Below are 27,492 nucleotides of genomic sequence, written 5' to 3'. Positions count from 1 at the left end.
GATTAGTCCTTAAAAGAATAAAAATACAGTCTGAGTGCTTTGAGCACTCTGTTCACGTGATTATCTTGAAAACAGACATTTTTCAAAATGAGATAGAGAAGTTGTACAGTTAAAGTGCAGTAAAGTTTAAAATCTGCTAATTTGTGGAAAGATGTCTTAAGCTTTTATGTTTGTTGATTAAGCAGTTGGTGAATGGCTGTCCTGGTCTAGAAAGATACAAAACGAAAGAAAAACAAAACCGTGGCATTGGTGTTAATCTTAAAGATAAACTTTGAAGGTTTCAGTTGTTTTCTAGGATTATTTGACACATTCAAATGATTGCAATGGCCTCTCTGTGTGTTACCATCTGATATGAGAATGAGAGCTCTTAGGTAGGGCTGAAAAGTAAGATGGGAAGCTAGCCACCACTGGAAACCCACTCTTCGTATAGTGAATGTTAACATTTCATTGCCCTCCTTTTGTTGTTGTTTGTGATTGCAGCAGTGAAGGCCACTGGTTGTAACCTGGAGAAGGTAAACATTCTTCCTAGTGCCTTGATAACTCCACTCATGCCAAGCAGTATGATTAAGAATGAAGATGTGGCTCCAATGGAAGTAAGTGCAGAGAAGAGATCTCCCCCTGTCTTCAAGGTAAGTTTGATTGCGATCTGAAGACAGTAGCTTTAATAGTTTTAGTGACATCTGCCTGTCAGTCCATGTTCTAACAGTGGAGAGGGGTAACACACAGGGAAAATGTCACGTCTGAGATGGGTCTGGGCAAAACGTGATCACGGAGCATGATTGAAATAATAGACAATTGCCTTTGAAAGTAACTTCTCTTGTTCCCACATTCAAACAGATTGATTGGTTAGTGAAACTAAGATATTTTTTTTTCCCCTGTGACACAGAAATAGTAAATTTCTGTAAGAATATTATTTTAATCACTTCCTAGCATTGCTTTCATTAAATTGTATCTTGACTCCTTCCTTGAAGTAGCATTTCCACTTCTAGTCACTTGCTCGCTTGGTTGGTTGTGTATGGAGAGATACATAGCCATCAAATCTTACGTCTGATCGTTCCTGAGCACGGTGGGTTGGCGGAAATTTTGTAAGCACAACGTGAGTAAGCTTAATGAATTGCTCAACGTATTGCTCTTTTCAGGCTTCAAGTGTGGTTGGACCAACTCAACAAACATTGGACAACAGTATGTCCAGCATATCAACTTCTGCTTCCCATTTACCTTCTGAAAATGAAAACCAGCAACAAATACAGCCGAAGGTGTTTAATCCAGAGTCACTAACTACTATCCAAACACAGGACATTTCCCAGCCTGGTAGCTTTTCAGCGGTCTCTACTCCGGGTCAGCTGCAGAACAGTGATGCATTACTGCAGCAAGCTGCACAGTTCCAAACAAGAGATTCCCAAACCAGGGAGGTCTTGCAGTCGGATGGCACAGTAGTCACTTTGTCACAATTAACTGATGCATCACAACAACAACAGTCTACGCTCTCAGAACCAGCACAGGCATTGCAGCAACAGATTTCATCAAGTATTTTCTCATCAGCAAGCGGCGTGAGTCAGTTACAGAACACTATACAGCAACTGCAAGCTGGAAATTTTCCGACTAACACTGCCACGGGCAGCAATAGAAACGTTGACTTGGTGCAGCAGGTATTGGAAGCTCAGCAGCAGTTATCTTCTGTTTTATTTTCTGGTTCAGACAGCAGTGAGGATGTTCAAGATCAGCTAAACGCAGATATCTTTCAGCAAGTTAGCCAGATACAAAATAGTGTCAGTTCTGGGATATTTTCCTCATCAGACACGGCTGTCCATTCCAGACCAGAGAACCTTTTGCCTGGACGAGCTGAAAATGTTCACTCACAGCCTGAAAACGCATTGTCCAATCAACAGCAACAACAGCAGCAGCAGCAGCAGCAGGCGATGGAGACTTCTGCAGCAATGGTGATCGGAATCCAACAAAACATTTGCCAAGCTGCAACACAGATGCAGTCCGATTTGTTCTCTTCAACAACTTCAGGGAACGGAGCCCTCCAGCAGTCACCTGTTTACCAGCAGGCTTCTCACATAATGAGTGGGTTATCAACAAGTGAAGACATGCAAATGCAGTGTGAATTATTCTCTTCATCTCCTGGTGTTTCTGGAAGTGAGACCACTCCTACTGCTCAGCAGCAGGTCTCCAACAACGGACCGACTATGTTTCAGGCATCAAATTCTGCAGATGGAGAAGAAGCTTCAGGTCAGGGTAAACAGATGCAAAGTACCGTATTTCAGACCATGGTTCAAATGCAGCACAGTGGAGAAAGTCAATCTCAAGTTAATCTCTTTTCATCTACCAAAAACATGATGACTGTTCAAGCAAGTGGAACTCAACAACAAGGAGGTGGTCTGTTCCAGCAAGGCGGAGAAATCATGTCTATTCAGTCGGGAAGCTTCATGCAGCAGTCTCCACATTCACAAGCTCAGCTTTTTCACTCGCAGAATCCTATTGGTGATGCTCAAAATATATCACAGGAAGCACAAGGCTCCATTTTTCGCAGTCCGAATTCCATTGTCCACAACCAGACCAGTACTAATTCCTCAGATCAATTGCAGCCTCCAATGTTCCACTCGCAGAACACCATGAGTGTATTACAGAGCTCTTCAGTTCCTCAAGACCAGCAGTCTGCTAACATGTTCCTTTCCCAGAGTTCAATGAACAACCCTGCAACTCAGGAAGAACAGATGTCGTTCTTTACAAGCGCAAATTCCATTTCTCCTCTTCAGACAGCAGCAAACACTGAACAGCAGACTTCTTTCCCGCAGCAGACGCAGATATCTCACATCCAGAGTTCTATGCTTCCCCAAGAACAGCCCCAGACTCAGCCTGCTCAGCAAGGTTTGTTTCAGTCTCAAGTGTCGTTAGGCTCCATCCAGTCCAGTTCAATTCCCCAGAACCAACAAGGAGCCATCTTCCAGCCTCAGCATTCGATAGTTGCTATGCAGAGCAGCCCTCCGTCTCAAGAACAGCAGCAGCAGCAACAGCAGAACATGATGTTCAGTAATCAAAACACAATGAGTACAATTGCGTCTCAAAAGCAGAACATGATTTTCAATCCAAATCAAAACCCAGTTACCAATCAGGAGCAACAAGGCCAGTCCATTTTTCATCCCCAGACTAACATGGCATCAATGAACCAGGAGCAGCAGCCCATGCAATTCCAGAGTCAGACTACAGTGTCTTCTCTTCAGAATCCTGGATCCAACCAGGCTGAAGCACAGCAGCCAGCCATCTTCCATAACTCACCCCAGATTCAGTTGGTCCAAGGGTCACCAAGTTCTCAAGAGCAACAAGTCACCCTCTTCATCTCTTCAGCTTCCATGTCTGCCTTGCAGAATACGATGAGCCAGCAAGAGCTGCAGCAGTCTCCGCTGTACTCTTCTCAGAACAGCATGGCGGGAATGCAAGGAACTGCTTCTCCTCCACAGCAACAGGCTTCTTTATTTCACAACACGGCAGGAGGTGCTATCAACCAGCTGCAGAATTCTCCTGCCTCATCTCAGCAAACATCAGGAATATTCCTGTTCGGCATTCAAAACAGTAAGTGGTAGATGCCCGATTCTGAGTTTACAGTTTAGAAGAGCTACTAGTTGGACTCTACAAGACGATGATTGTTCAGTTCAGCGATATTTAAAAAAAAATAAAATATCTGGAATAAGTAATGTAGCAGTACAATTGAGCATATACGTATTTGTCGTACTGCTGTGAATGTTGCTGATGTTGATGAGAACTCTGAGCTTAAATACCTGTTGGTCATCTTACGCTTAGGATTAACATGTGACAAAACCACTTTAGAATTGTGTTTATATCTATATAAAGTATAGATATAATATATATGTATTAAATATTATTAACAACACATATAATATATAGAATAAATATACACACAGTTTAAAAAAAAAAAAAAGTTTGTGCCCTCTTAAGACAGCTCCACTAATCTTTCTCTTGCTGCATTTGTTTTCCACAATTTATGCAATGACTTTTCTCCAGCCATTGTTGAAGAAAAGCAAGGATTTTTGGAGCTGTGTAGTCCAGAAGAGTGTCTGTTGAAGTGTATTTGAAATGCTTTAACTTTATAAGCCTGTGCTTTTCCATATCTCGTCTCTGAATCTGGCCTCTGTGACAAGTCCTTTGGGACGTAGATCCTTTCGTCTGCCTGTAAAGGGCTGTGTACGTACCTGTGAAGTTCCAGAAGCAGCAGATGCAGATGATGATTATAGCGTCTTATAAAAGATCTGGACATAAAGCCATAGTTCTATACTTGGTCTGTGGCTGTACCTGAATATGTGCTTTGCTGTATGAGCCCTTTGACAGTCAGGCCATGTACAGCCAAGCCTTTCCGTGAAACTGAAGATAATGCTAGAAAGCGATAGGAGATGTGACACCATTTGCAGATTTATAGAAGAGCTAGTGGATACCTTGGCTGAACTGAAGACGACACATCTGTAACTAACAAATAACAACAAAGGATGGCCATACTCAACACTTATGCCATGCGTTTTGGTTTTCTTCTAGCTAAGTATTGTCCTCTGTTTGAGGTGTTGGTCGTGTTTGGTCATAGTACAGAGATATGGACTCTGTACTGGATGTATTCAGTGAATACTGTATGTATTCAATGCGTACACCATGAACTTGTGCTTACAGCCTGGGAGAGTGGCGAGCAAAGGTGGTCACGTGAACAAAAGTGCGTCTGACTTTCTACGTGGTTTATAGTCAATACGGATGTATGTAAAGAAGTTGGCAAATTAACCTCATTTAAACGGTCCTTTGTTCTTCACTTACCGCTTTACAGACTGTGGGCAGCTGCTAACTTCTGGACCAGCCACGTTGCCGGATGAGTTGATGGCTATAAGTCAGCCAGGTCAGCCACAGAGTGAGGGACAAGCGGCAGTGCCAACGCTTCTCTCCCAGCAGATATCTGAGACTCCTCCGCTACCATCAGCTATGGCAACCAATCAGAATATTGAGAAAATAGATGATCTGCTTGTGTCGTTACAAAACCAGGGGAACAATATGGCTGGCTCGTTTTAATTAGTCAAGTAAGTAATGTGTTTTTCAAGTTAGTCAAGTAAGTAATGTCTTTCCTGCCTTGTATGCTTTTGTTCACTAAGTCTTTACTTCGGAGTGTATCACCACGCTCTGAGATCAGCTAAAATGCCGGTACTGCCGAATTAAGACTATGACACCAGTGGCTAGAATGAAGAGCTATTAAAAACAGTCAGAGGTCAGAATTTGTATGAAGCAGGTAGTTGAGGTGAGGTCTTGTCATACAGCTGCTGTATGTTTTGTCATCTGCTGTTACGGTCTAGTACTTCATTAGGAAGGAGAGTGGATCATCGACGGCTTGGCAGATAAAAGCGTTATGAAATATGACTGTAGTTAAAAAGTTAAGGCTTATTGAGTATATAACATCTGAAGTCTGTACTGTTGGGAAGTTGCCCTCTGGGTTACAAAAATGTAATGTGAAAACGAGTTTCGGTAGGATATGGCAGCTATTGAGAGTGTGCCACATGCGGAGCCTTTGCTGAAGTGAGCTGTCACAGTCGGCTGTTACTAGGAAACGTTCTGCTCTTAGAAGGTGCCTTTTTCAGAGAGGTGAAAGAGGCTTTGACTACAAATGAGTACCAAGAACCAGGAGGACTCTGGAATCTAGTATTGTCCACAGCGTGTAACTTGGCTCTGGTTAACTGTGCTGCCATCCTGAATCCCCCAGAAGTTTCGCTTCAGTGATAGACTTCATTTTCTAATCTAAACTGTTTTGTACACAAGCTTATGAACTTTAAAAAAAAAAAAAAGTTGAAGGAGAGTAATCCTCTCTATGAAAGAGTGCTGTGTTCTGATACTCGCTCATAGTTTCACGTCTGCCTGCAAAGGACGCTTCCACGATGAAGAACCGATGAAGAAGTAAGAGGATGACCTTTTTAGCTGTGCCTAACTTTTTTGCTTCCTTGTTTTTTCCTGCAGAAATTCTGTGAAGAAAAAAAGTGACGATTTCCCAGATCCTCGCAGACCTTCCGACCCTGGATTAGGCTGTGCGGAACTGATTGCTTCTGTCAAAAAGTGGCCCTCCTCTCTAAAGAGCACACCCGTGGGCAATCGCAGTGTCTAGCACCTAAAGCTGTGGCCATAGTGTTTGGGATTTGTAGCGCCAATAATGCTGAAGAGCTATGCTTTGTTTTACTAGGGCATGGGACTGTACTGTTACTAGATTCCTAACCCTCGTTGACAGTGGGGTGCTCTTTCAATTTAAAGCATATCTGGTCAGTTATTATTGTTGTTAGAAGGTAATACCCGTTACCACGTTTACTCTTTTTTCCTCCTCTTCCTTCTTCACATCCCCTGTTTTGACTAGCAGAGCTTGTGAAGCAGAAACATCAAATGCCTGTGACATGAGCTCGTAGCTGTCAGCAAGTGAAGGGATCGCAGGTTTCGCAGTTGAGTGGGAGAGCTAATGCTGCGATTTGTTAATTGCAGTAGGTGGCAATGAAAAATATTGATAACTGTAATAAACAAGCGGAGAATTGCTTGCTGCTGTAGATAGCCAGAGGTGGGTGCTTCCCAGCGGAGAATGTGATTAACGGTTTTCCGTGTCTCTTACGTGTAACTGTACATAGAGCAAGGGTTTGGTGGCTCTAACAAAATGAAGAAACGAAGGGGAACTTTCAGTTAAATTGTGCTCTTCAAATCTTATCCTCTAAAATACCTTCAGCGTGAAAGGAACATTCTGCCTGGCCGAGGAAAGAGCTCCTCTGTGTCTCTCACTCTGCCTGTGTGGGTTAGAGCTCTGTAAAGCTGCGTGAGCCACTCGCGACCCAGCCTTCTCCCTGTCCTTCTGTTCATGGTTTTCCTTCCCTCTCCTCAGTTTCACGTTGCGTTTTTTAAAAAGACATAGTATCCTACTGGCTTTAAAGATCAGAAGCGGCTTTTAGGAATCCATGGCATTAAATTGCTTAGTCAGGAGAAGCTTTGACAAATAATCAAGGATTAAGCAGAAAGAGGAAGCAATTTCTCCACCACCTTCTCAATGCAGGAATCCCCCTTAACCAGTCATTTTCCAGCTGTTACTGATGTAAATCTTCAGCTTGACTTTACTCCAAGGAGGGGGCAAGTTACAGCATTTCTAAGCGTTCTCGAAAATTTCACTTCATCCTGAGCTGTTGCGTCTTTGTAGCATATTAAGCTCATTGCAGTTTTGAAGTGATTTTTTTTTTAAATACCTACAGTCCCCAAATCTGGTTTCTAGATTGTCATGTCTCAATGAAAAAAAAAAAAAAAGAAAAAAAATTGACTGATGTTACAGAATGTAAAAACAACCCACTCCAGCCCATGCAGTTGTATTGTGAGGCATGTGAATTTTTGGGTGCTCCAACTCTCCGGACAGTTTGGTGATATCTCACTCCAGCCTCATCCCGCTGGGTGTTTCTTCTCCTGCAGGTGGAAGGCTGTTGCTGCAGTTAGAGCCAAACAGCTGTCACGTATGGCTATTATGCCTCGGTAGCGTGTAGTTGGTATCATGTCATTTTTTTCATTTTTGTTATTTTAAATAACAAAGAATAGTCTGTAAATGGTTTTTCAGTTACTCTAGTCTGTTTACTGTGTGTTTTTTCCCTTAACTTGTGTGCGTAGTTGAGCCGTGTAGAGTTTTTGTTTGTTTTAATGGTTTTTTCCTGTTTGTCAGTCTGTCATAACGTTCACTTCTCTTTCTGTCTCTCTCTTTCTCTCTCTCATTGAGAGGCATTGAATTACGTTTTCAGTAGTAAGGCTTCTTGCCGATATGAAGGGAACTTTTCAGAAAGAGACCTGCTCTGGGTCATTTAATTTTGAATACAGTTTTCAATCGTTCAAGTTTTGGATGGTTTATATCTAATGTGTGTTTCATTTTTTTGGAAAGCTATATTTTGTATTTAGGAAATGGTATACTATTTTGCTATTTGTACTGAGTGAGTACATTGGCATAAATATAAAAATTTATATATATACATATATATAAAATATTCTTTTTGCCACACATTTTTGTGGTAAATTTGTGAGTTTGTCTGATGTTCTACCACAACGTGGCGTCTGATAACAGTGGGGTGGGGTGGGGTTTGTTATGTCTTTATTGAGTATTTAAGTACTTTTTGCAACATAAATGACTTGTTCATCTCTCGCCATTCCATCAGGCAATCGATTGTTCCGGCTGGCTATGAGAAGCTTCACTGTGTGTTTTGATGTGTCTGTCACTCAGCAATACGACCTAGCGAGGAAACCCGTAGGCATTTAGGCGTATAGCTATAACGGGGTTTCATTCAGAATGAGCCATTCAGCTTTTATCCGCTATCATTGTCTATTTAATATTTTATTATTAGCGCCTCTGTGTTTTAACTCTTAATTTATGATTACGCTAAAATGTTTAAAATTTTAATCATGATAAAAAGAATTCCCTGCTTCATAATGTCCAGAGCTGCTTTATAACCCTCAACCATTCTTTTTCTTTCCATGATTTTTTTTTTTTCCTGCTAAGACAAAATATTAACAAAATCCTGTAATGGTTCATGACATGAAAACAGCGATCTTGCAGCATTGACTAAATGCCACATGAGGCTATGTAGAAGAGTGCGAATTACGGACCGAAACAACTTCCAGATGGTGGTGGAAGTCGATAGCCAGTGATTCAGAAATGAACTGGTGGCTTTTGCAGGATGGCAGTCCCAGGACAAGCTGTTGGGTGTCACCTGGGGCCTTCATACACAGAAGTAATAGGAATGATGCGTTCACTTGTGTGCTGCTTCAGTTTGTTCCCGTGTTCCCAAGGGGTGTATCCTTACGTTGAAGTGCTGTTGTTCAGTGCCAAGTCACCAGGGACCAATTCTCCATTTAACAAGACAAGTGTCCAAAACCAGAGAACTTCATACCGAGACTGCTACAGCTCCAGGGCAAGGGTATGTTCGAATTGTGCGCGTATTTTCGGTCGCTTGTGAAGAGAAGAGAAAAAAAACAACAACAATTGTAAAAAAATAAATTAAAAAAAAAAAAGGGCTGTGCTATCACATTTTTCACTTCGGGATAACACCTTTTCCTGTGTTAAATTTCTCTTGTTCATTTTAGGTCAATGTTTAAATGTGTACAACACTTTGAACATGTAATTTGGTTACAAAAAGTATTTGTCTTATGAAGGAAGAGGTCGCTCAGCGGTTGATCAGTGCTTGAACTGCTGCTTGCAAACAGCTGTTACGGAGGATAAAGAGGGGTTTGAGAAGCCAATAAAGAGCTTAAAGCCAGGCTGCGGGATTCCATGGCAGAAAGACCCAAGAACAGCGTGAGCCACACTTGTGTTTCACCAGAGTCCTGAACATTTGCGATCTAAACAGTTGATATTGATAATTGGAGCTTACTCTGCTTTTTTTTTTCCTTTTTTTCGCCCCCATCCCTGTGTTTGCTCCTCGGCACGCTCACACCAGTGCCTGTGAGTGGGCGGAGAGCTTTCCTGCGGAGGTGAGGTGGGGGTATCAGCTCTAAGTCCGTTTTGGTTGAGAAAGTTAGAAGATACTGAGACATAAGTCTGTATAAATTTGAAGTTCCTGACATTATCATAAAGGGGAAGTTAATATCGTATCCACGAAGCAGCAATTAAGTTTCGAAGACATTGCTAGGTGACAAACGAACAACTGCAGAGCTGCGTTGCTGGGATGGATTTTCTGTCTCTTTTCTGCTGCTTGAGCTCGCTTTAAAGAACTGTTAAATGCGAGCCTGTGTAGGTGCGGGCTGTGCTCTCCGGCTGCGTGGGCCTCTGCGGCACCGTGCTCCGCGCTCTGCACGGCGTCCCTGGGACGTGGTGGTTACAGACAGCGACTTCTTGGCACAGGTTAAAACCCCGGCAGAGGGACCTGCTGGCCACCGGTCGGGCCGTCTGCACACGCTCTCTGGTCCGTGTGTACGCGCTGTGTGTGTGTGTGTGTGTGTGTATAAAAACCCCCCATATGAATAACACATACTACACAGTTATTAGCTAAACATCTCCTCTGGTAGGAAGCTACTGGTGCTTTGTGCTTAATTTGCAAGTCCACGTTTTTTTATTAACTGCCTCTTCGCTGCCTGATCTTTCAGCGGTTACACAAGCCAAATGCTGCGCTATTATTTTAATAGAAAAATAGTTCAAGAAATAATTTCAGCCTTGCTGTTCCAAAGTGGATGTTTAATCACCAGCCATTTTATTATAATTACTTTTAATTACTGACAGGGTGGTTACTTCCTATTTAGTTTTAAGATGGAGTAAAGCATGAACAGTTAAGCGTTTGTTACTTTGGCAGGTTTTTTTACTGGAAATACCAAGAGTCTGGGCAGCTGCATCAGTGGACATTCCCCTACTTTAGATAAATTGAACTTTTTTTTTCTTTTTAATGTTGTGGTTTTGATTTCGGATATAGTTTCTAAAAAGAAAACTTGTCTGAAGATTTTCTACTCTTTTACTATCTTTCCAGAGCGCTCAGAAGGAACACCAAACAAGTCCGAAGCTTGCATTTGTCCTAAAACGTTGTTTAAAATCACTATTTGAGTAGGAGGAAAGGTGATTTATTAAAAAGCAAAATCAACAAGTTGTTATTGGACTAAAAAAGCTGCAGGTCGTTTCCCCCAAGGGTGTGTGTGTGTGTAGGCATGCACATGCACGCTCATTAAAAGTTAAGAAAGAATGTCCAGTGCTTGACTGTCGTGCTCTGCATGGCAAAGTCTTGGGTTACTTTTTCACGGTAAATATGGGAGAGGAATACAAGGGATTACGGACATTTATCCGAGTGGTGGAGCAAGAACAAGGAGAATTTTGTGTGCTATGAGTTGTAGGTGGAAGGTGAGAAGAAGAAATACTGATCGCTGGTGACTTCTCATTAGTGCAAAAGTTATTTTCAAGGAACAGCTGGTGGTTTGTGTTCCAGAGGGCCTGGCGGCAGCTCCATTACTTTAGAAGTTAAAAGGGAACCGGTACCGAGATGCTTTGTTTGTTTGGGGTTTTTGTCTTAATTTGGAGTAGTCTTTTGTGAGCGTTTCGTGTTCGTATTCAGACCAGTTCTGCCCGTTGCATATGACAGTGGTCACCTGAGGCGCGTCTCTCTGTGCACGCTGGGCATCGAGCATGGAGGATCCCGACTGGAAACGTGAGAGATGTTGTTTAGATACAAGGAAAAATGCAGCAGCAGATGAACTCCTGTAAAAGCGTACTCGTGAAATTCTCTAGTTGCCTATGGGGCTCTGAGGGGTTACACGGGAGGAGAGGCTTTTCCTTCCGTATTCTCTGTATAGGTCTGTAAATAGCCAATGCCTGTATATTCTGGGGTTATAAATATGTATATAGAGGAATCATATATCTATTATATATAAATAATGAGTAGACACACGCATATAATACTGTTATATTTACATTTTTATAAACATGAAATAATATTACTTTTTCCTTAGTATGAGGTTATTTACCAAGGTTTTTGTAGTAACTCATTAACAGTTGTATGGACACCTTTCAGTACTGTACATGGGGCGCTCTTGGTAACGTTGCTCCAGAAGCTTGCTCTGCTTGTGAACATCACTAATATCCATGGGTTTAAAGCAGCTGTACTTTTGTATTTTTATATATTTTTATTAATAATTGCAGACGTGGTGTTAGCAAAATGATAGAACTGACAGCCTGGCTCGAGAGCCTGCTGCTGGCTGGGCTCAGGAAAGGCTTTCTGCATCCGCGTGCTCCCCTGCCGGCTTCCCTCAAGTCAGTCCTGACTTCAGGACCTTTTCTGTTCTCAGCTTGTGCTGATGGGGAGCGGTGGTGGTTGTGTTGCTCCGGAGGAGCTGGACTGACACCAGCAGCTCCCTGCCAGGGGGGCCATTAATCGTTCATGCACAGCAAAGGATCCCGGCTGCCGCTGCTCAGCTGGGTTGCGTTTGGATCGGGAAGGTGAAGCTCGATCTGTCATTCCTCTTCTCTTTGTTCTGAGAAAGGCAGGCATCTTTAGATTTTTTTTTTTTTTTTTTTTATCTGACGTTGTAATGCAACAGTCACTATCTAGAAAACTGTCCTTGAAAGCTGGTGAAAGCTCTTGGTTTCTGGCCGTGAGGAACCCTGCCCCCAGTTCTGCTGACTCCTTACAGATAGTGTGAGAAATTAAACTCTCTCAAAGAAATCCAGATCGTAAATTCAATAGTACGTGTTTTGTCCGCCACGACTCTTCCTGCCACATCAGGTGTGTTACGCTGCAATTTGACATGAGGTTGATCGACAGACGTTACTGTCCCGGTACAGGCTTTATCAGAGCACCTCTGCCAAAGCCAGCGTCCTTATTTCTTCTCTTTGAGCCATCGGTTTGCAGGCCTGATCTCTGCTGTTCCCAGAGATCTGTAATTCTTGCTGTTGCAGTTCGTGAAATTGCCTCATAACATGTACGTGTATTGGGAAAAGGGTGAGGAATCCGAGGATTTCCCTGCTTGCTGGGGGACACTCACTGAAACTCTTTGCAAGTGCTTGGTTCAGACTCCAGAACTCCGACACCCAGCAGCAGCCCACTGTAAATATTCCAGTTGTGCACATTTGCTCCAGGATTCAGATTAGCGATTGTCGTCCCTTCTTTTTAATCCCTGGAACTGCCCCTCTGTGAGCGGGGAAGGTCTGGCCCAAGTGTCCCTTGTGCCGGTGGGTCCCCCCTGGAGCGCGGCTGTCCCGGAGGTCAGGATAACGGCGCTGGCTCGGGAGGGAAGCTGCTTTTTGAAAGGAGAGCGTGTGGCATTTGCGGGTGTTGCAGAACTGGGAACAAGTTCCACTATCCTGCTTAGAAACCCACACTATTCCCAAAGCTTTTTTTTTTTTCCTTTTTTAATTCTGGACGCTATTTGCAATATTTACATTTGAGCTCATTATTAATGAGTAAGCTCCAATAAACTTCAGAGCAGAGCTTTCTACCTCTGTCACTAGCCGCGTCTTCGAGTGGTTTACCCGCCTTTCTGCCACGCGTTGCTGGCGAGCACTGATCGACGGCTGAGCTGCCTCTTCCACTGTCCTGCAATGTGAAAGTAGCACCAGATATTCCTTTGTGCATTTCTGTGTATATGGCTTTCGTAGTTGGGATTTTCAAAGCACTGATACCCGGTGTTTTCAGTTTGTTCTGAGGGGATATTTCATTTGCATCTATGTTTTTAGCTATCCGGTGATAACTTGTTGAATATTAAAAAATAAAAATATTTTGCTTCTATTGGGACATTTGTATACTCGCAACTATATTTCTGTAAACAGCTGCAGTCAAGAATAAAACAATGAAAGTTTTCATTTTGCAGTGTAAAGTCTTGTTGTGTTTTTTTCAAGGGCATCTCCTCTCTGCCGGGAGAAAGCGTCCATTCTTCAGTACGGAGTAAACCCATCTGGGAACCATATGGCGGAAATACTGGGAAGGCAGGAGCCCGCGATGATTTGTGCCTGTGGTGTATCCCGCTGGAGGCGTTGCGTAAGAAAAGGCACCGTGTCATTGTGTGCACTTAAAAAAAATACTGCAACTGTTTCTTTCTGATTTTGTGGCGTTAAGTCCAAAGTAACCGTCTATACTACCATCTTTACTACCCCCACCCCAGCCTGCAACTTGCAGAGTGTTCAAAGTTGTTTTTGTAGTCCATGGAAAGCGGGGCTCTGTCTGAGGGACCCGGGGGAGACGCAGCTTTCCCCGCGTTCAGCCCCTCGCCCACTGCCAGGGTCAGACGTGGCCGTGCTGCGGCGGGGCAAACGCAACCCCCTGCTGCTGGCTTTTGCCCCTCTGGAGCCGCCAGCCCTGCTGCAGGCGCTCATTATCCACCCTCCTCATTAGTGCCACTGTGGTGCCATGGGACGTGACAAAACACCCTGAGAAACCCTCCTCAGCCTCCTCTTCCTCTCAAGGCTCAGAGGAAGGCACACCCTGGCCCCTGAGCCCGGCCCAGGCAGCCACAGAAACAAGACTGAGCCACAGGACTATGGGTTTTTGTGTTTATTAGCAACGCAGCCACTGCCTGGGGCGTCCCGGGGGCTGAGCAGGGAAGCTACTACCTCACCCAGCTCCCCCCCTTCGGGCAGGCCATCCCGGGTCGGAGCCTCCCCAAACCCGATGAGTGTCACCCCCAGTCACTGGCCACTCTTCAGGCACCAGAGAAGCGTGGAAGGAAAGGCGCTGCCCGGGGCAGTGGCCTTCAGGAAGGGTGCTCACCCTCCTGGAGCCATCAGGCGTCGGGCAGCAACATGCAAGGCCCGGGCAGATGGTCCTTCCTCACAGCACAGGCTGCCGGGGACCCCATCCCGCCCTTCACCTCCTCTTCACAAACTTCTTTGTCACGGCGTTGGGGTTCAGGCGCCTCCTGCCAGCGCCCAGGGCCGCGTCCCGGATTTGCAGATTGGCTGCACGGCTGTAGATGTCATTTTCCGCAAAGGGCGAGATCCCAGCGATGTAGTCGGGGTCGAAGACATTGGTCTTCTGCCTGGCCTTGCATGACAGTCGCTGCTGCGGGAAGGGCTGGTCTTCTACCAGGTGAGGGTTGTTCGCATGCTTCCCTCCTTTTGGGGCCGGCAGCGGGTACTGCCAAGGCAAAAGAGGTTGTTAAACTCGCTTCAGGGGCGACTCTTGCTCAGAGGGACTTCAAGGTGACCGCAGGCCTCTAGAGAAAAGCTGAGCAAATGAAGAGCTGACCACAGGCCAGGCCCTTGTCCCAGCAGCAGCCACCGCCCAGCTACTCACCCTGAGTCCTCGGGGGTTCAGGACCTTGGGGTTGCGGGAGAAATGCATGTGGAGGCTCCCATCATCGCTGACGCTCACTGCGACCTTCTTCAGGGTCTTGTTGCCGCAGTGGGGACAGAAAACCTTGGTCATGTCTGACGTGGTCCTGCAAGACACAGACAGAGAGGGTTTACTGCTCCCTGGGCGGTGGAATACAGACTCAGCCCACGAGCGGGACCATCCAGCCAGGCCCAGCAAGCACCGCACGCCCAGCCGAGGGCAGCGCCGCTCCGCACACACATGCTCACTTGAAGCAGCCGTGGCAGCGGAGGATGTAGCTCCTGGCCTGGCGGATCAGCATGCCGTTCACCGCCAGCACGTGGAGGCCCATCTGCAGCAGCACGTTCTGCAACGAGGAGAGAGAAACCGTGACGCCGTGAGCTGGGACTGCCAGGAGCTTTAACCGGGGTCTGCCAGCCCAGGCAGGGAGGTGCCGACAGAATTGACTTTGTAGAGGTCTCTGCTATGGACAGAACCGGCTGTTTTTAAGATAAAAGGAGTTGTCGCAAAGACGGTCTTATCCTGCCCCAGGGACTCGGGAGTGCGCTCCTCTGTCTCGGTGTGCTAGTTTAACCAGCCTGGAGGTTTGAGTAATTTGGGAATCATCCCCTCAGCCCATCCCACCAGCCCCCCGTGCAGGCAGGGGAGATACAGTGCCCACACGGCATTGGCTGAGCCCGAGGCTGGAGCCCGTCCCATGCAGGGCAGCAGCCAGCACCCACCTGCATGGCAAAGTCAGTGGTGACACAGCCGACCTGGACACCAATGGGAGCAGTGTCACAGTGCCCCGTGTCCTGCTGGGCCTCCTTAAGGTTGCTGGGTGTTATCCAGCCCTCGTCGTCGCTCTCCTCTTCCCCCTCCTCTTCCTCAGTGCTGGCCCCATCCTCAGAGCTCTGGTGCTCCTCAGTGGCCTCTGGGCTAACGGAGATGGCTTGAGCTTTCTGGGGTGGAGGAGACAGTCAGCTATGGCACACGCAGTGCTCCTGGTGCAGTCCAGCACTGCGCAGAGGAGTCAGGAAAAGCCAGCCAGAGACCAGGGTAGCAAGGACAGCGAGAGGAGGCTCTGGGTCTCACCAGCAGCTCCTGCAGCTCGTCCTCGATGCTGGGCAGGGGGGGTCGCCAGTAGAGGAAGGAGCTGAACTCATCACTCTCAGATGGGACTGTGCTCCTCTTGGGGCTGGGCTGACGCTGGCCTTTCTCTGGGTGTTTGTGCTGTGGGGTGACACAGGACAGGGTGTCCCTCACCCTCCGCTGCCCGTGGGCTCTGTGGGGCTGCGTCCCCATCCCCAGCACCGTATCTTGGGGTGCTGCATCCCTGTCCCTTACCTTGGCAGGCAGGTGGAAGCCGGCGAGATGCAGGGGCGCCTCGGGGTGCCGCGGGGTGGAGCTGAGCCGCACCTGGGGAGGCAGCACTGGGGTGTCAGCGGGCCACTCTGGGGAGGGAACCCCATCCCCGGGGTGGGCCCTACCTTGTCCTGGGGCTCCCAGCGGAGGCAGCCCAGGCCGTCGGTCTCGGCCTGCAGTTGGCAGGTAAGGGCGAGCACCTGCAGGTCGGCGGCCGAGAGGCTGGGGTAGTCCCCGGTCTTCTTGGAGAAGTCGGTCACTGCGGGGGGGAGGTAGAAAGGGAAAGGGGGGAAGGGGAAAGGAGCCGTCGGGCCGGGCCAGGCCGCAGGGAGGCGGGCGAGCTGGGCCTCCCCGAAGCGCAGGGCCCCGGTGAGGCCGTTCCGTGACTCACCGAGGCGCAGGAGGTCGGGCCGCGGCCGGCGGACATGCAGCTGGCAGGGCAGGGCGGCCAGGCGGCGGCGCGTCGGCCTGTCGCGGATCTCGGCCAGCACCTCGGGCACGGTGTAGAGGTTCTGCGCGATGTCCTGCGGGCAGCGTCGTCACACCGGCCCGTCCCCACCCCCCCCTCCCGCCCCGTCCCCGGTCCCCCGGTACCTGCAGCGGGGCGGCGCTGAGGAAGGCGCCGGTGTCGGCCACGACGTGCGCCACGCGCGCCATGTCGGCGCGCCCCATTGTGCCCAGCCGGCTGCCGTCCCCGGCGCAATGCACGCCGGGAGATGTAGTCCGCGCGGGGCAGGCCGGGAACGGCAGCCCCGCGTGACCGCTTCCGGGCGGCGCAGTCAGGTGACGGGCTCGGTGTCACATGACGGCGGACGCCGGAGCCGGAAGCGGGAGTGGAGCGGTCGCCGGTAACTCGGGTGGCGGGACGGGACGGTGACGGCTCGGGGGGGTGCGGGGAGGCTGGGGCTTCCCGGTACGGTCTGTCCGGTGTCCCGGGCGCCGCTCGACTGCGGGCTCTGCCCACCCCGCGGCGGTACCGGCCCGGTGAGGCGAGGCCCGGCCCGATGCGGGCGGTGAAGCCCGAGGGGAGGGCTGCTCTGGCCGCCCCCTCCCCTTCGCGGAGCCCCCCCGGTGCTCTGCCCCCTCTCGCACCCCCCTAGTGGCTGTCGGTGCCCGGCCCGGTTCTGTGCGGGGCCAACCGGTACCGGGCTCCGGCTGCGGGGCAGGAGCCGGCCCGGTCCCTGCGGTGGCGGCAGTGAGCGGGGGGTGCCCGCCTCCTGGGACCGCTGCCCTGGCCTCTACCCAGCCCGTAGGGCTGCCGGCTCCCCCGGGGGCGACGGGAACCCCGGGGGCCGCCGGGGAGGGGAGACCTCGGCCCTGCAGAAGGGGAAGGCTGCGCCCCAGGCCCGCACCAGCCACAAGCCGGTTCCGCAGGGGGTGTCAGCGGCGGGTGGAGCCTGCGGGAGAGGAAAAGGGCCGATCAGAGTGGAAAGCTGTGCCTGGGGGAACGGCACTGAGCACAGAGGGGGTTTCTGACGGCTGAGAGGTATTTAACGTGGCCAGGGGAGTTAACATAAGCGATAGCGAAATGGTGTAGAATCAGGGAAAAAGAAAATGGGGAAAAAGAGCCAAGACAGCTGGAGAAGAGGAAAAGCAGTGGCAGTGACTGGCAGGGAGGACCAGGGATCCAGAGTCCCTGCTGCGGTGGGTCTTACACAGTAATTTTGTGGGCGCAGGTCACTAACGTTAGTGTGGGAGGCCCTGAAGGACAAGTGGGCCGGTCACGGGCTGGCCCAGGGGCTGGTCATGGGCTGACACAGGAGGGACACGTGTGTCTGGCTGTTTTCTGTGGGCCTGCTTAACAACACTAATGAAGTAAGTGGTGATGCGGAGCTGGGGAGTCATAACAAACATAAGGATTAACAATATCCTAAGGGAAGGCCAGGGTGATCTGTGGGCCAGGATAATTGGAGTAGGAGTAACTGTAGTAATAGCGAGTGCAATTAGTCTCGTGAAAGACCTCCCTGCGTAAGTCAGCTCTCCCCCGCTGGTGAGGGGGAGGAGATGGGCATGTGTTAGCGAGCCTCCAGCCGCCATCTGATAGAGCTGAGACAGTGGCAAGTCTGGTACCAAACAAGGTTTTCCAGGCAGAGGTGGGGATTGTATGAGGCACTGGCCAGGTCTCATCTGAGCACGGAGTGCTGGGAAGGTTGGCCATGCTGGGGGGGGTGAGGTCGCGTGGGGCTGGCATGGAGAAAGGGGGTGGGGAGCGTAGACCCTGCCTCGTGAGAGAGGGTTTTAAAATGAACGTGCCTTTGGGATGGAGCTTGGTATGGTCTAATGAGGGCAGGGAAGAGAGAGAGAGCCCTGCATGCAAGGGGAGGCAGCAGGGGCTGGAGCTGCTGGAGCTGCTCTTCTCCCCTTTCCATACTTCCCTCCCCTGATCAGGGGGAGGTCGGGACAGGGGAGGCAGAAGGGGTGTTCTTGGCTTTGGGGGCTTGGGAGGGTGATCAGGTTTGACCACATCTGAGCCCTCGCCCCAGGTTACAGGATTGAGGCTCCTCTTTGCTCCCGCCTGGGGGTGGGCAGCAAATGCCCCGCTGTGTTGGGGGCTCGCGCAGGCAGGGACCCTCCGGTCTGTGACCTTGACACCCACTGCAGGCACCCACACTCAGTGCATCCTCCCTGGCTCCTCTCTCTGGAGAGTGTGGAGAGGAGGACGGCTGCCCGCGGGCTCAGGAGGATGGTGTGAGTCAATAGCTGACTCTGTGGTCCCAGACCGAGCACCTCGTGCTTCTGCGTGATACATGACCTCATCCTTCTACTTTGCGGTCAGTCGTTTCGGCAGAGGCACCCAGCCACGTGTACTGCCAGCATCGCCAGGCCTGCGCCCTTCCTGCCCGCTCCCTGTTCCCGGTGGGTGACTCCTGGGAAAGCTGCAGCAGAAGGGGCAGGGGGAAGCGCTGTGCCCGTGGTGACAGTGACGTGGCGCCGGAGAGTGAGGAAGTGGTGAGCGCTTGGGGAAGTGGAGGTCTGGGCTTGTAGCCTGCTCCTTAGTGTGATTCTTCTCTGTGTTCAGAGCAGCTATGGTCCCGGTCCCCTTCACAGCGTGTTAGAGTAGATGGGACTGATTTTTCTGTGGGATTTTGCTGCCAGGAAGAGACCTGGGCTGTCCTTGAGGGATGTGGCTGCTTCCTCATACTGTGACCGGACCTTCTTCTATACTACCGGTGTCACTGCCTCGTCCTTTCCGAGGGATCCCTTGTGCGACGGCTGTGCAGGCTGCTCCTGAGCCGGTGCTGCTGCTCAGCACGGAGCAGGGCGTGAGACAGCGTATCTGCTGAAGGCTTTGGAGGCTGCTCTGTCCTTGTGATCGGCAGCCACCTTTGGGTCAGGGTGAGCTGCAGCTGCTCAAATGGGGTGTCCAGAGGGCTGAGCGCTGCCCAGCTTGGCTCGGCTCTCGGGCTCAGCATTGTTGTTGCCTGTGGTGTGGGGCTGGTCTATCAGGAATGAGAGGGCACCTGTGTTGCCAGGTGTGTGACTGTCCATTGCCAGGTCTCCCTGCCATGTGGGTCACTTGCACTAATGGCTGGGCTGTGTTTGAGCCCAGAGGGGCTGACCTGGGAGCCCAGTTCAGCCCCGGCTTCCTCTGCACAGCGGGAGCAGTACTGAGGTGTCTCCTCTCTCTCTGCTTCCAGCCAGGGGTGATGCCATGGCCGCTGCGAGCTCCAGCAGGGCCAGGGCCGGGCCACCCTGTGAGAAGTCCCAGCTCTCCGTGAAAGGTGGGTCCTCCTGCCACCGGTGGGGCCGGGAGCGCTGCGGTGGGGAATGTGGATTTTGGGTGCATCTGGTCCGGGTGTGTGCTCTGCCTGCACCCTGGGCTGGGAGACCTTTTCGGGGGGAGCAGGGCTTGGAGAGGGCCAGCACTGCCCTGCGTCCCACGGGTGCCTGGGGAAGCAGAGCAGCCATCGGCTGGGCTCTGTCGCCTCCTCTACCTGGCCTTCTCTCCCCGGCTGCCATCGGGACATGGCCGCGAGATGGCTCCCGATGCCTGGAGCTGCGTCCCCCGGAGCTGTGTCCCCGGGGCAGCCCTGGTGCAGGGCACTGATGGCCTGGGGGGTGGCTGAGCCTTGCCTGGTGGGTGCCTCTACCCAGGAGCTCCAGCAGAGCCCCCTTGCCCACAAGCCCTGGGGTAGGGCAGGGTCTGTGGGGACCGTGACACTCCAGCAGCCTCCGGGTATGGGTGAAGCTGGGGATGGGTAGTGATCAGGGGCTGGTGACGGGAGCACCTGAATCTGGCCATTGCTGCCATCAGGGGAATCGCTTCTCGCTCCTCCTCTCCCAAAAGCAGTTTGACTCTGCGGCGAGTTGCGGCACCCCGAGCTGGGGGTGGGGGGGGGGGCAGGGGACAGGGCCTCCCCTGTGGCTGCCTGACTCTCGCTTGCCCCCCCTGCCCAGTCGTGTCCGTGAAGCCCAAGGCGCACAGCCGCCCATCCCGGATGAACTGCTACGTGGAGGTGGCGGGCGACGGGCTGCCCAGTGAGACCAAGAAGACGGGGAAGCAGATCGGGAGCTCTGAGCTGCTGTGGAACGAGATCCTCATCTTGTAAGTCTGCATGACTCCCCGGTGTGGGGATGGTGCCAGGGCTGGCCCCGTGCTCCCTGCTGTACCCCACTGTGCCATCGGCTGGGGCTGTTAGATGTCAGACATCTTTGCCCCCAAGACAGGGATGCTGCCAGGGACAGCCAGGCTGTGAGGGTGGCGGGAGGAGGGGGGGCTCCCATTGCCCCACGGCCTTGCCCACTTCCCTCTGCTGCCTGGTTTTGGCAGGCCTGGCGCTGCCTGCTCGCCAAGCAGGGACGAGGACACGGTTATGGCCCCCTTCTCTGGTCTCTGCAGGAACGTCACGGCTCAGAGCCACTTGGACCTGAAGGTGTGGAGTTGCCATACCCTGAGGAACGAGCTGCTGGGCACTGCCTCCGTCAGCCTCGGCAATCTGCTGAAGAGCGGTGGGAAACGTACGTACAAGCTGGACCCCACGGGGGTCCCTCAGCCTCCACCCTGGCTGTGGAGCCCGTGCTCTGCAGGGTCCTGCTGCCTTGCCCGCCCCGTAGGTGCACAGTGGGGAGGAGAGGCGGTGGCCACAGCAGCTCCCATGCAATCCCCCGCCCCAGGAGGGAACAAGGTGCCATTGTGCGCCCTGGGCTGCCTGTCGGGGCTGGGGTGTGACGGAAGCCATACCTCCGTTAGCCAGGGTGCCGCAGCCTGCACGGAAACACAAACCCCTCAGCTATTTGCTGCCATTTGTGGTCGCCAGAGTGTGGCTCGTGACAGCAGCTACTGCATAAAGGCAGCCATTCAGGTCTTGGGCCACGCAAGCGGCTGCGCAGGGCTGGAAAAGGCTCGCTCTGTCTTTTCCAAGCAAAGCTCCACCACTCGCAAGAGACAGACCTGGTATTGAGTGGGGAGAGGGGCCTCCTGTGCACTGGGGGGCATGTGGGGCTGGTTCAGACTCTGCCCTGTGCCAGGGGCTGGGGTGAGTTCCTTACCCTGATACTGACAGCTGCAGGCTGTGAAACCGCAACGGTGTCCCTGCTGTGCTCCTTGTGGCCGGCAGGCTACCATGCCCCTGGGTGGCATCTTGTCCTGCCGGGGCAGCGAGGGCCAACATCATCTCACAAAGCCTGTGAGGACCTGAACGTTCACCCTGGGTAGCTGCAGGTCTGGGTTGCCTGTTGCTTGGGCTGTTGTTGTCAGGCAGCCTGCAGTGGGGGTCTCTGCCCCAGGGCACCCTCCTCTGCGGCTTTTTCTTCCCGAGCTGTGCTAATACCCTGCCGTGCTGGGCTCCTGGAGCCGCTGCTGCTCCCGCCCTACCTGCCCGCTCCTCTGCAGGGGCACAATCAGCTCTTTCATTAGCAGGCATCCCAGGGGGCTGTGTGGAAAATGAATGGAAAAGGCAACTGGCTGTTCTAGCTTGTCCGTGAACATCCACCAGAAAAAACGTGTCAGATTTTTCCTTGACGCCGTGGGCTGGGAGGGAGGACTCTTAAAGCTGCAGAGCCTGCCCTGCTGGGAAGGTGCTGCCCTGCGCTGGGGACAGCCAGCACTGCCTGGGTGAGCCATGTGCTCTTGTCTGCCTGTCTTGTCTAGCCTGGCATCTGCTCCCTCCTCTTTGCAGACTCGCTGCTTGGCCTTTGGGCTTCGCTGCAGCTCTGAGTGAGCCAGAGACTGCTGCCAGTCCCCCGACGGTCCCGTGGGAGCCTGGGTGCCTGGGAGACCCCTTCCTCGAGAGGGCTTCTTGCCTGCGGCGAGAAGGGGAGCCCGTTCCCTCTGCCGGCTGGCACGGGGAAGGGGCCAGGTCACACAAGGGCATGCAAATCCATTTGGGATTTCAAACCATCCGAAGTCGGAAAAGTAATGTCCTCATGCAGCCTGTGACTCTCTGCCTGGGGAAGGCACTGAAATGCATGTGCCCTCTGCCACCGGTGGGGTGCTGGCCTTCCTCTTCCCCTCCTGGGAAGCACTCAGCAGAAGTGTGCCTTCCCCAGGGGCTTGCTCTGCCGGGCAGCAGACCCACTTTCTAGCTTTTCTGGGTTTGTTATAGATTTGGTGATTTTTTTTTTCTTTTTTTTTTTTTTTTTTTTGGTAAATTACTGATACGTGAGTGTAGCTGTGGCCTTTGGTTTGTGTTCCTGTAGTACATGGTGTGGAAGAATTGTTCTGGTTGCTCTGTTTTTGGGCAGGGGTGGTGTTCTCGCCCCTGCTGATGTCCGTGGCAGTATTCCTGCCTGCCAGGAAGACGCTGAAGCTCCCCCCGTTCTTTCTGTCCGCCCTCCTGCCAAGCACACCTCGCTTCAGGTGTAAAAGTCTCAGCTCTGAGGCCTGGAAAAAGAGCTCATTGATGAGCCTGGTCAGGCCTGAGCTCCCGGGAAGACGGGGAGAACTTGTTGGAGCTAACAGCCCCAAGCTGTCGGACAGGAGCTCCTGCTCCGGGCTGGTCCAGCCTTGCTTTCAGGCTTGCTGCACTTCCCACTGCCTTGGCAGGCGCCTCCGGGGCCTCTCCTCTGGCAGGCAGCGCCCTCCCGCTTTCGGAGGGGATTGGCCAGGCAGACGGAGAGGTGGGTAAGAATGGGCTCAATCACAGAAAATGAGCTGGAGCCTTCCATGGAGCTGCTCCCAGGGCTCCCGTAAAACAGCTAATTTGCAATGGCACAGCCCCCTGCCCCGGCCCCCAGCTGCTGCCTGCTGCAGAGGCACCTCTTTGTTCCCAGGCTCGGGAGCTCCTCGCCCGCTCCTCCCGCGAGGCCCAGGGAACATCCCCCCGGCCGGCCTCGCGCCACTGTCTGCCACTGGAAGCCAGTACTGGGCCTCGCTGGTTTTTGCTGGTCCCACTGTGTGCGGAGCAATGGATGTGTCTGTGCAGGCACTGGAGCGAGCCGGGCTGCAGCTCGCAAATGAAAGCGCTCGCTTTTATTGCTCGCTGCTGGGGTTGCAAGTTACATCAACAGGCTCCTGTTTCTGGAGTGGCACCGCATGCCAGGGTTTTACAGATCCTGCAGAGCCATTTCTTTCCCTGCTGCTGCGCCCCAGGCAGGGCTGCTGGACCTGCGGCCTCGCGGGAGCCTCTAGGAAGCCAGGAGCAAACCCCCAAACCTCTGGAAAGCTGCAGCTGCCACCGTGTCATGGATATGCTGTCAAAGGAGCTCTGCTGCATGGCCTGGTGGCAAAGGCTCTTAGCGAGGAGTCGTGAAGGCGAATGCACAGACGGGCTGAGGTGACTGTGCAGTGAGCTGGCTCTGTAGCAGCTGGGCAACAGTCCTGTAAAACTGGTTGTCCAAGGCAGTAAGTCACAGTGGGGATCGGACTGTACCTACCCTGCGTCACCTTTCGTGTGTCATGTCCCGAGTGTCCTGCAGAGCTGATGGGGTTTGTGACCCCCGGGGCTGTCCCCGTGCCCTGGCCACCTCCAGGCTCCTTTGGTTGGGAGGCTGCTCTCTGCGCCCAAGCCATGAGGAGGAAGGGTCTGCTGGCTCCAGTCCTGCCGGGCTATTTTGCAGCCAGCCGGCTGCCCCCCGTCAGAGATAGCGAGCTCTTTGACTCTCTTTTCACATCTTGTCTTCCCTCCCAAGGCTGTGATGGTTCAGAGGAAAGAAGCAGAAGTCTGAGGTCCTCCTAGTTATACCCCGCAGATAAATGGAGTGGAACACAGTTGTCTCTAAGCCGCAGTGGCTGAGACTGGGTCAGCAGCAGGGGCAAAGCTTCCCACTGCCTGGGGAGACTTCTACTTTTTACCTGGGACAGTAAAGATTATTCCTTCCTCTAAACTCTAGGTTCCTCCTGGGTTTAGGGATGGCTGTGGAAGGTCTAACTTCTTCCTGCAGGGACTGTAGCCACGGTGTGGGGTCGTTCCTTCAGCTGCAGATATACACAGAGGTTAAGATAGTCTTAACTGGCCAAGCACCAGGGAGGTGGGTGCTGTGAGTGCTGCTGCCTGCCCGACGTCCCTGAGCTCTGGGGTAGCTCAGGGGGCCCTGAGACCCAGGGGAACCCAGCACAGCTCGGTGCTCCCACCAGGGCTGAGAGTGGCCCCGCTGATGTTACTTTTCGGCCGTTTTTTCTCTCTAGTGCCAGGGTAGTTTCAGGGCAGGGTTCTGGCTCTGGGATGCAATTCTGTGGATTGAGGGGGGGCAAGTAGGTTGCATCTTCTGTTTGCATAAGTGGCAGACCCTGCTGCTCCGCGGGGGGCTGCTCTCGAGGGGTGATGGTGGAGCTTTGATCGCGTGAAGCCGTTCGAGTGGAAACTGGCCTTTGCATCCAGTAGAACTGTGCGAAGAGGGTTTGGGAAGCTGAGAGGGTGGGAAGCACCATTTGTCTGTCTGGAAATCAGACGCGTGCGAAGACAGAGCCACCCAACCCGGGGAAGAGGCAGAGGGGCTGCCCCCTCCCGCACGACAGCTCTCTGGTGCTTGTGCCCATGGGTGTCAGATGTGTGTGGTTCCTGAAGGTCCCGGAGGGCTTGGGCTCCGGCTCAGCCCGGGGCCGTTATCGCGCTGGCTGCTACCAGCCTCGCTTCGTGGAACAGTAAATCCGCCTAATGGGCTGGGTGGGAATTCCAACTCACCTCCGCTAAATGGGAGCTCTGATGCTGCGAGCGGGGCACTGGAAGTAGCTGAACTGAGACCTTATTCAGGCCCAAATCACCCCCCGACCCCCTCCCAAAATAATAATAATCCCTCTGACATTCTGGCTGCCGGCGGGACACAGGCAGCCTTTGTGCTCAGCCGTTCAGGGGACCCTCTGTTGGTGCAACAGCAATGTCCCTTTGTGCGTCCCGCGTGCTGGACTGGGACAGTGAATGGAAGGTTCTGCTAGTGTTTATTTTCTTTAAAAAAGCTGAAGGGGGTGGAGAGGGGGAGAAGGAAGCCGGCTGGGAGGTTCATGTTCACATCCTCCACTTGGAGACACCTTGTCTTTGCTCCTGCGCTGCCGCCCCCTCGGCTGGGCGCCTGCACAATGAGGGCTTGTGCGGCTCCGACGGGGAGAGCGGCGCGCTCGGCTGCCGGGCGCTCGCAGAGGGGGTGGAGGGGACCCCCAGAGCGTGCGGGCACAACTTCCACAGGGCTTGGAGAAAACGCAAATTCCTATGGCTTGGAAGAGCTGGGGAGAAACAGGGTCTGGATTTGTCCTGGTTTTTGGCCGCACTCAGTAGCATCTTCTATCTCAGGCTCTTAAAACTGTCAGTGAGATTGCTTCCCCTTGGAAGCAAATTGAGAGCAACTCCTCCAGGCAGATGGGTAAGACCAGGCTTAGCAGAGTCGTTTGTCTGATGATGGGTGGGTAACGAGCGACAGAGTTGGACTCCAACCCCCATGCTGTGCCCCCATGGGCACGTGCTCCTGCTGTGCCTGGACACTGAGGGGACACCTGCCTCCTTGGCGCTAAAACCCCGAGGTGCTTTCACCAGATCCGGGAGTGCTGCCTGTCCCACAGACCCCGTGGTGCTGGGCTTTGGGGTGCCTGTTGGAGCGCCCGGTGGGGCAGAGACCACTCAGAGCTGGGCTCCCCCTCGCAGCACTGGTCGGCTCAGAGGAAGGATGGCTACCAGCCATGGGCTAGCACACGTGGTGTGAGTGCTGTTACCAGCCTCGTGCCAGACTCTTTCTCCATCCCCTTTGTGTCCGTTCCCAGTTGTGTGAGGCTGGCCGGTGCCCTGTGGGGAGGAGCAGCTCTGGACGGTGAAGGAGAGCAGGAGCCATTCTCTGGGCTGGTGCAGGAGGTTTGTGGCTGCTTCTGGTCCTGGCAGTGGCCAGGCTGGTGCACGGGGGCACCATGGGCTCCGTGCCTTCACCCCTGGTGCTATGCAGGGGCTGGGCTGCCAGCTGGGAGCCGTAGGTGCTGTTTGGGTGGCAGTTGCACACCCTGGGGCCCCGCCAGCGTGTCTCACCCTGGAGCTGGAGATGAGGTGAGGTGTCCGTGGGGAGCGAGTTTCCATCCTCCTGCTGACAGGCACCACACCCCGTCCCCACAGCGGACCAGGACAAAGCAGGATGCTAAAAAATGGTGCCGTTGTGTCATGAGCAATCTGTGTATAATAAAAATATTATTTGAGCAAATGAGTCAGGAAGCGTCTGGGCCGGTGTCCCAGGCTGGCGCAGACAAATTTTTCTGGCCTTGTGCGGCGGAGCTGCGTGTTTCGGTCCTGCTGGCTCCGGCAGGCATCGCTGCGATGGTGCGAGAGCCCTGCCTGCCCGTGGGCACCGAGGGTCGTGTTGTTCTCTCATCACTTGCGGGGATGCGGCTCTGCAGCGGGTGGTTCTGTTTGCACGGCTGGAGGAGGTTGTGGGAGGCGTGCAGGCAGCCCTTCTGCGCTGTGCCTCGCGCCAGCAGTACTGGTGGCTTCCAGGGACACCTCTTGCTGCTGTCCATGTGCAGCGGGGAGCTGTCAGGAGGCCTTGGCGGAGCTGGAAGGGTAGCGGGTGTCCTGAGGTGGCAGAGAGCCGTGGCTGCCAATGTGTGTTGGTGAAACAGGGCAGACGCCAGTTCTCAGAGCAGCTGCTGGGTGCCCCAGCATGTGGCACCACGCAGCCCGTCAGCTCCCTGTCCCTGCCACCACAGCCCCTCACTCCGTGCCCGAGGGGAGAATGGTGAGTGGTGTTCTCAGGGCTGTTACCCCTCCGCAAAGCCGCTGTGTCCAGCTGTGCGTGGAGCTGTGACTGGCAGAGCCTCATTAAGCTGCTGGAGCCAAATTGGCTCACGAGGGAGGGGAGTGGAGCTGGCGGCTGCCTCCGGGAGCCTCCCAGCCCATGCCACCCGTTCCAGAAGCTTCTGCGAAGGCAGTCTGATGCCACAGCGGAGCGTTTCTGTGCGTTTGGGGCAGCCCTTTGTGCTGGTTGCCTTCAGTGGAACTGATACGTGGGGATGAGG

At 52.7% G+C, this 27,492-nt stretch overlaps 3 protein-coding genes across 6 annotated transcripts in view; 2 read left to right on the top strand and 1 right to left on the bottom strand.

Moving 5' to 3' along the window:
• NFAT5 (nuclear factor of activated T cells 5) overlaps window positions 1-7,296 on the top strand; it is a 68,939-nt gene extending 61,643 nt beyond the window's left edge. For 2 of the 3 annotated variants that reach the window (XM_074582609.1, XM_074582608.1), the window contains exons 11-14: window positions 481-629; window positions 1,140-3,576; window positions 4,829-5,075; window positions 6,001-7,296. In XM_074582609.1, the coding sequence (XP_074438710.1) occupies window positions 481-629; window positions 1,140-3,576; window positions 4,829-5,067 (2,825 nt within the window). In that variant the 3' untranslated portion in view covers window positions 5,068-5,075; window positions 6,001-7,296. The remainder of the gene's footprint in view (window positions 1-480; window positions 630-1,139; window positions 3,577-4,828; window positions 5,076-6,000) is intronic. The other variant, XM_074582607.1, reaches the window with a different exon arrangement.
• A 6,692-nt stretch (window positions 7,297-13,988) lies between these two features.
• NOB1 (NIN1 (RPN12) binding protein 1 homolog) lies at window positions 13,989-16,898 on the bottom strand. The gene is made up of 9 exons (XM_074582613.1): window positions 16,722-16,898; window positions 16,519-16,651; window positions 16,253-16,386; window positions 16,110-16,181; window positions 15,858-15,995; window positions 15,506-15,724; window positions 15,032-15,129; window positions 14,745-14,889; window positions 13,989-14,585 (listed from the first exon to the last, which is right to left on the bottom strand). The coding sequence occupies exons 1-9, from the start codon at window positions 16,797-16,799 to the stop codon at window positions 14,316-14,318; spliced, it is 1,287 nt and encodes a 428-aa protein (XP_074438714.1). The 5' UTR covers window positions 16,800-16,898; the 3' UTR covers window positions 13,989-14,315.
• A 6-nt stretch (window positions 16,899-16,904) lies between these two features.
• Window positions 16,905-27,492, top strand: part of WWP2 (WW domain containing E3 ubiquitin protein ligase 2) — a 43,417-nt gene continuing 32,829 nt past the window's right edge. Inside the window, exons 1-4 of one of the 2 annotated variants that reach the window (XM_074582611.1) lie at window positions 16,905-16,975; window positions 19,766-19,849; window positions 20,526-20,673; window positions 20,968-21,086. In XM_074582611.1, coding sequence (XP_074438712.1) covers window positions 16,930-16,975; window positions 19,766-19,849; window positions 20,526-20,673; window positions 20,968-21,086 — 397 coding nt within the window. In that variant the 5' untranslated portion in view covers window positions 16,905-16,929. The remainder of the gene's footprint in view (window positions 16,976-19,765; window positions 19,850-20,525; window positions 20,674-20,967; window positions 21,087-27,492) is intronic. The other variant, XM_074582610.1, reaches the window with a different exon arrangement.

The sequence above is a fragment of the Larus michahellis genome, chromosome 4, assembly GCF_964199755.1.
Source record: "Larus michahellis chromosome 4, bLarMic1.1, whole genome shotgun sequence".
Taxonomy (NCBI): Eukaryota; Metazoa; Chordata; class Aves; order Charadriiformes; family Laridae; genus Larus; species Larus michahellis.
Note: the sequence above shows the minus strand (reverse complement) of the source record. Positions and strands in the feature narration are given on the sequence as shown.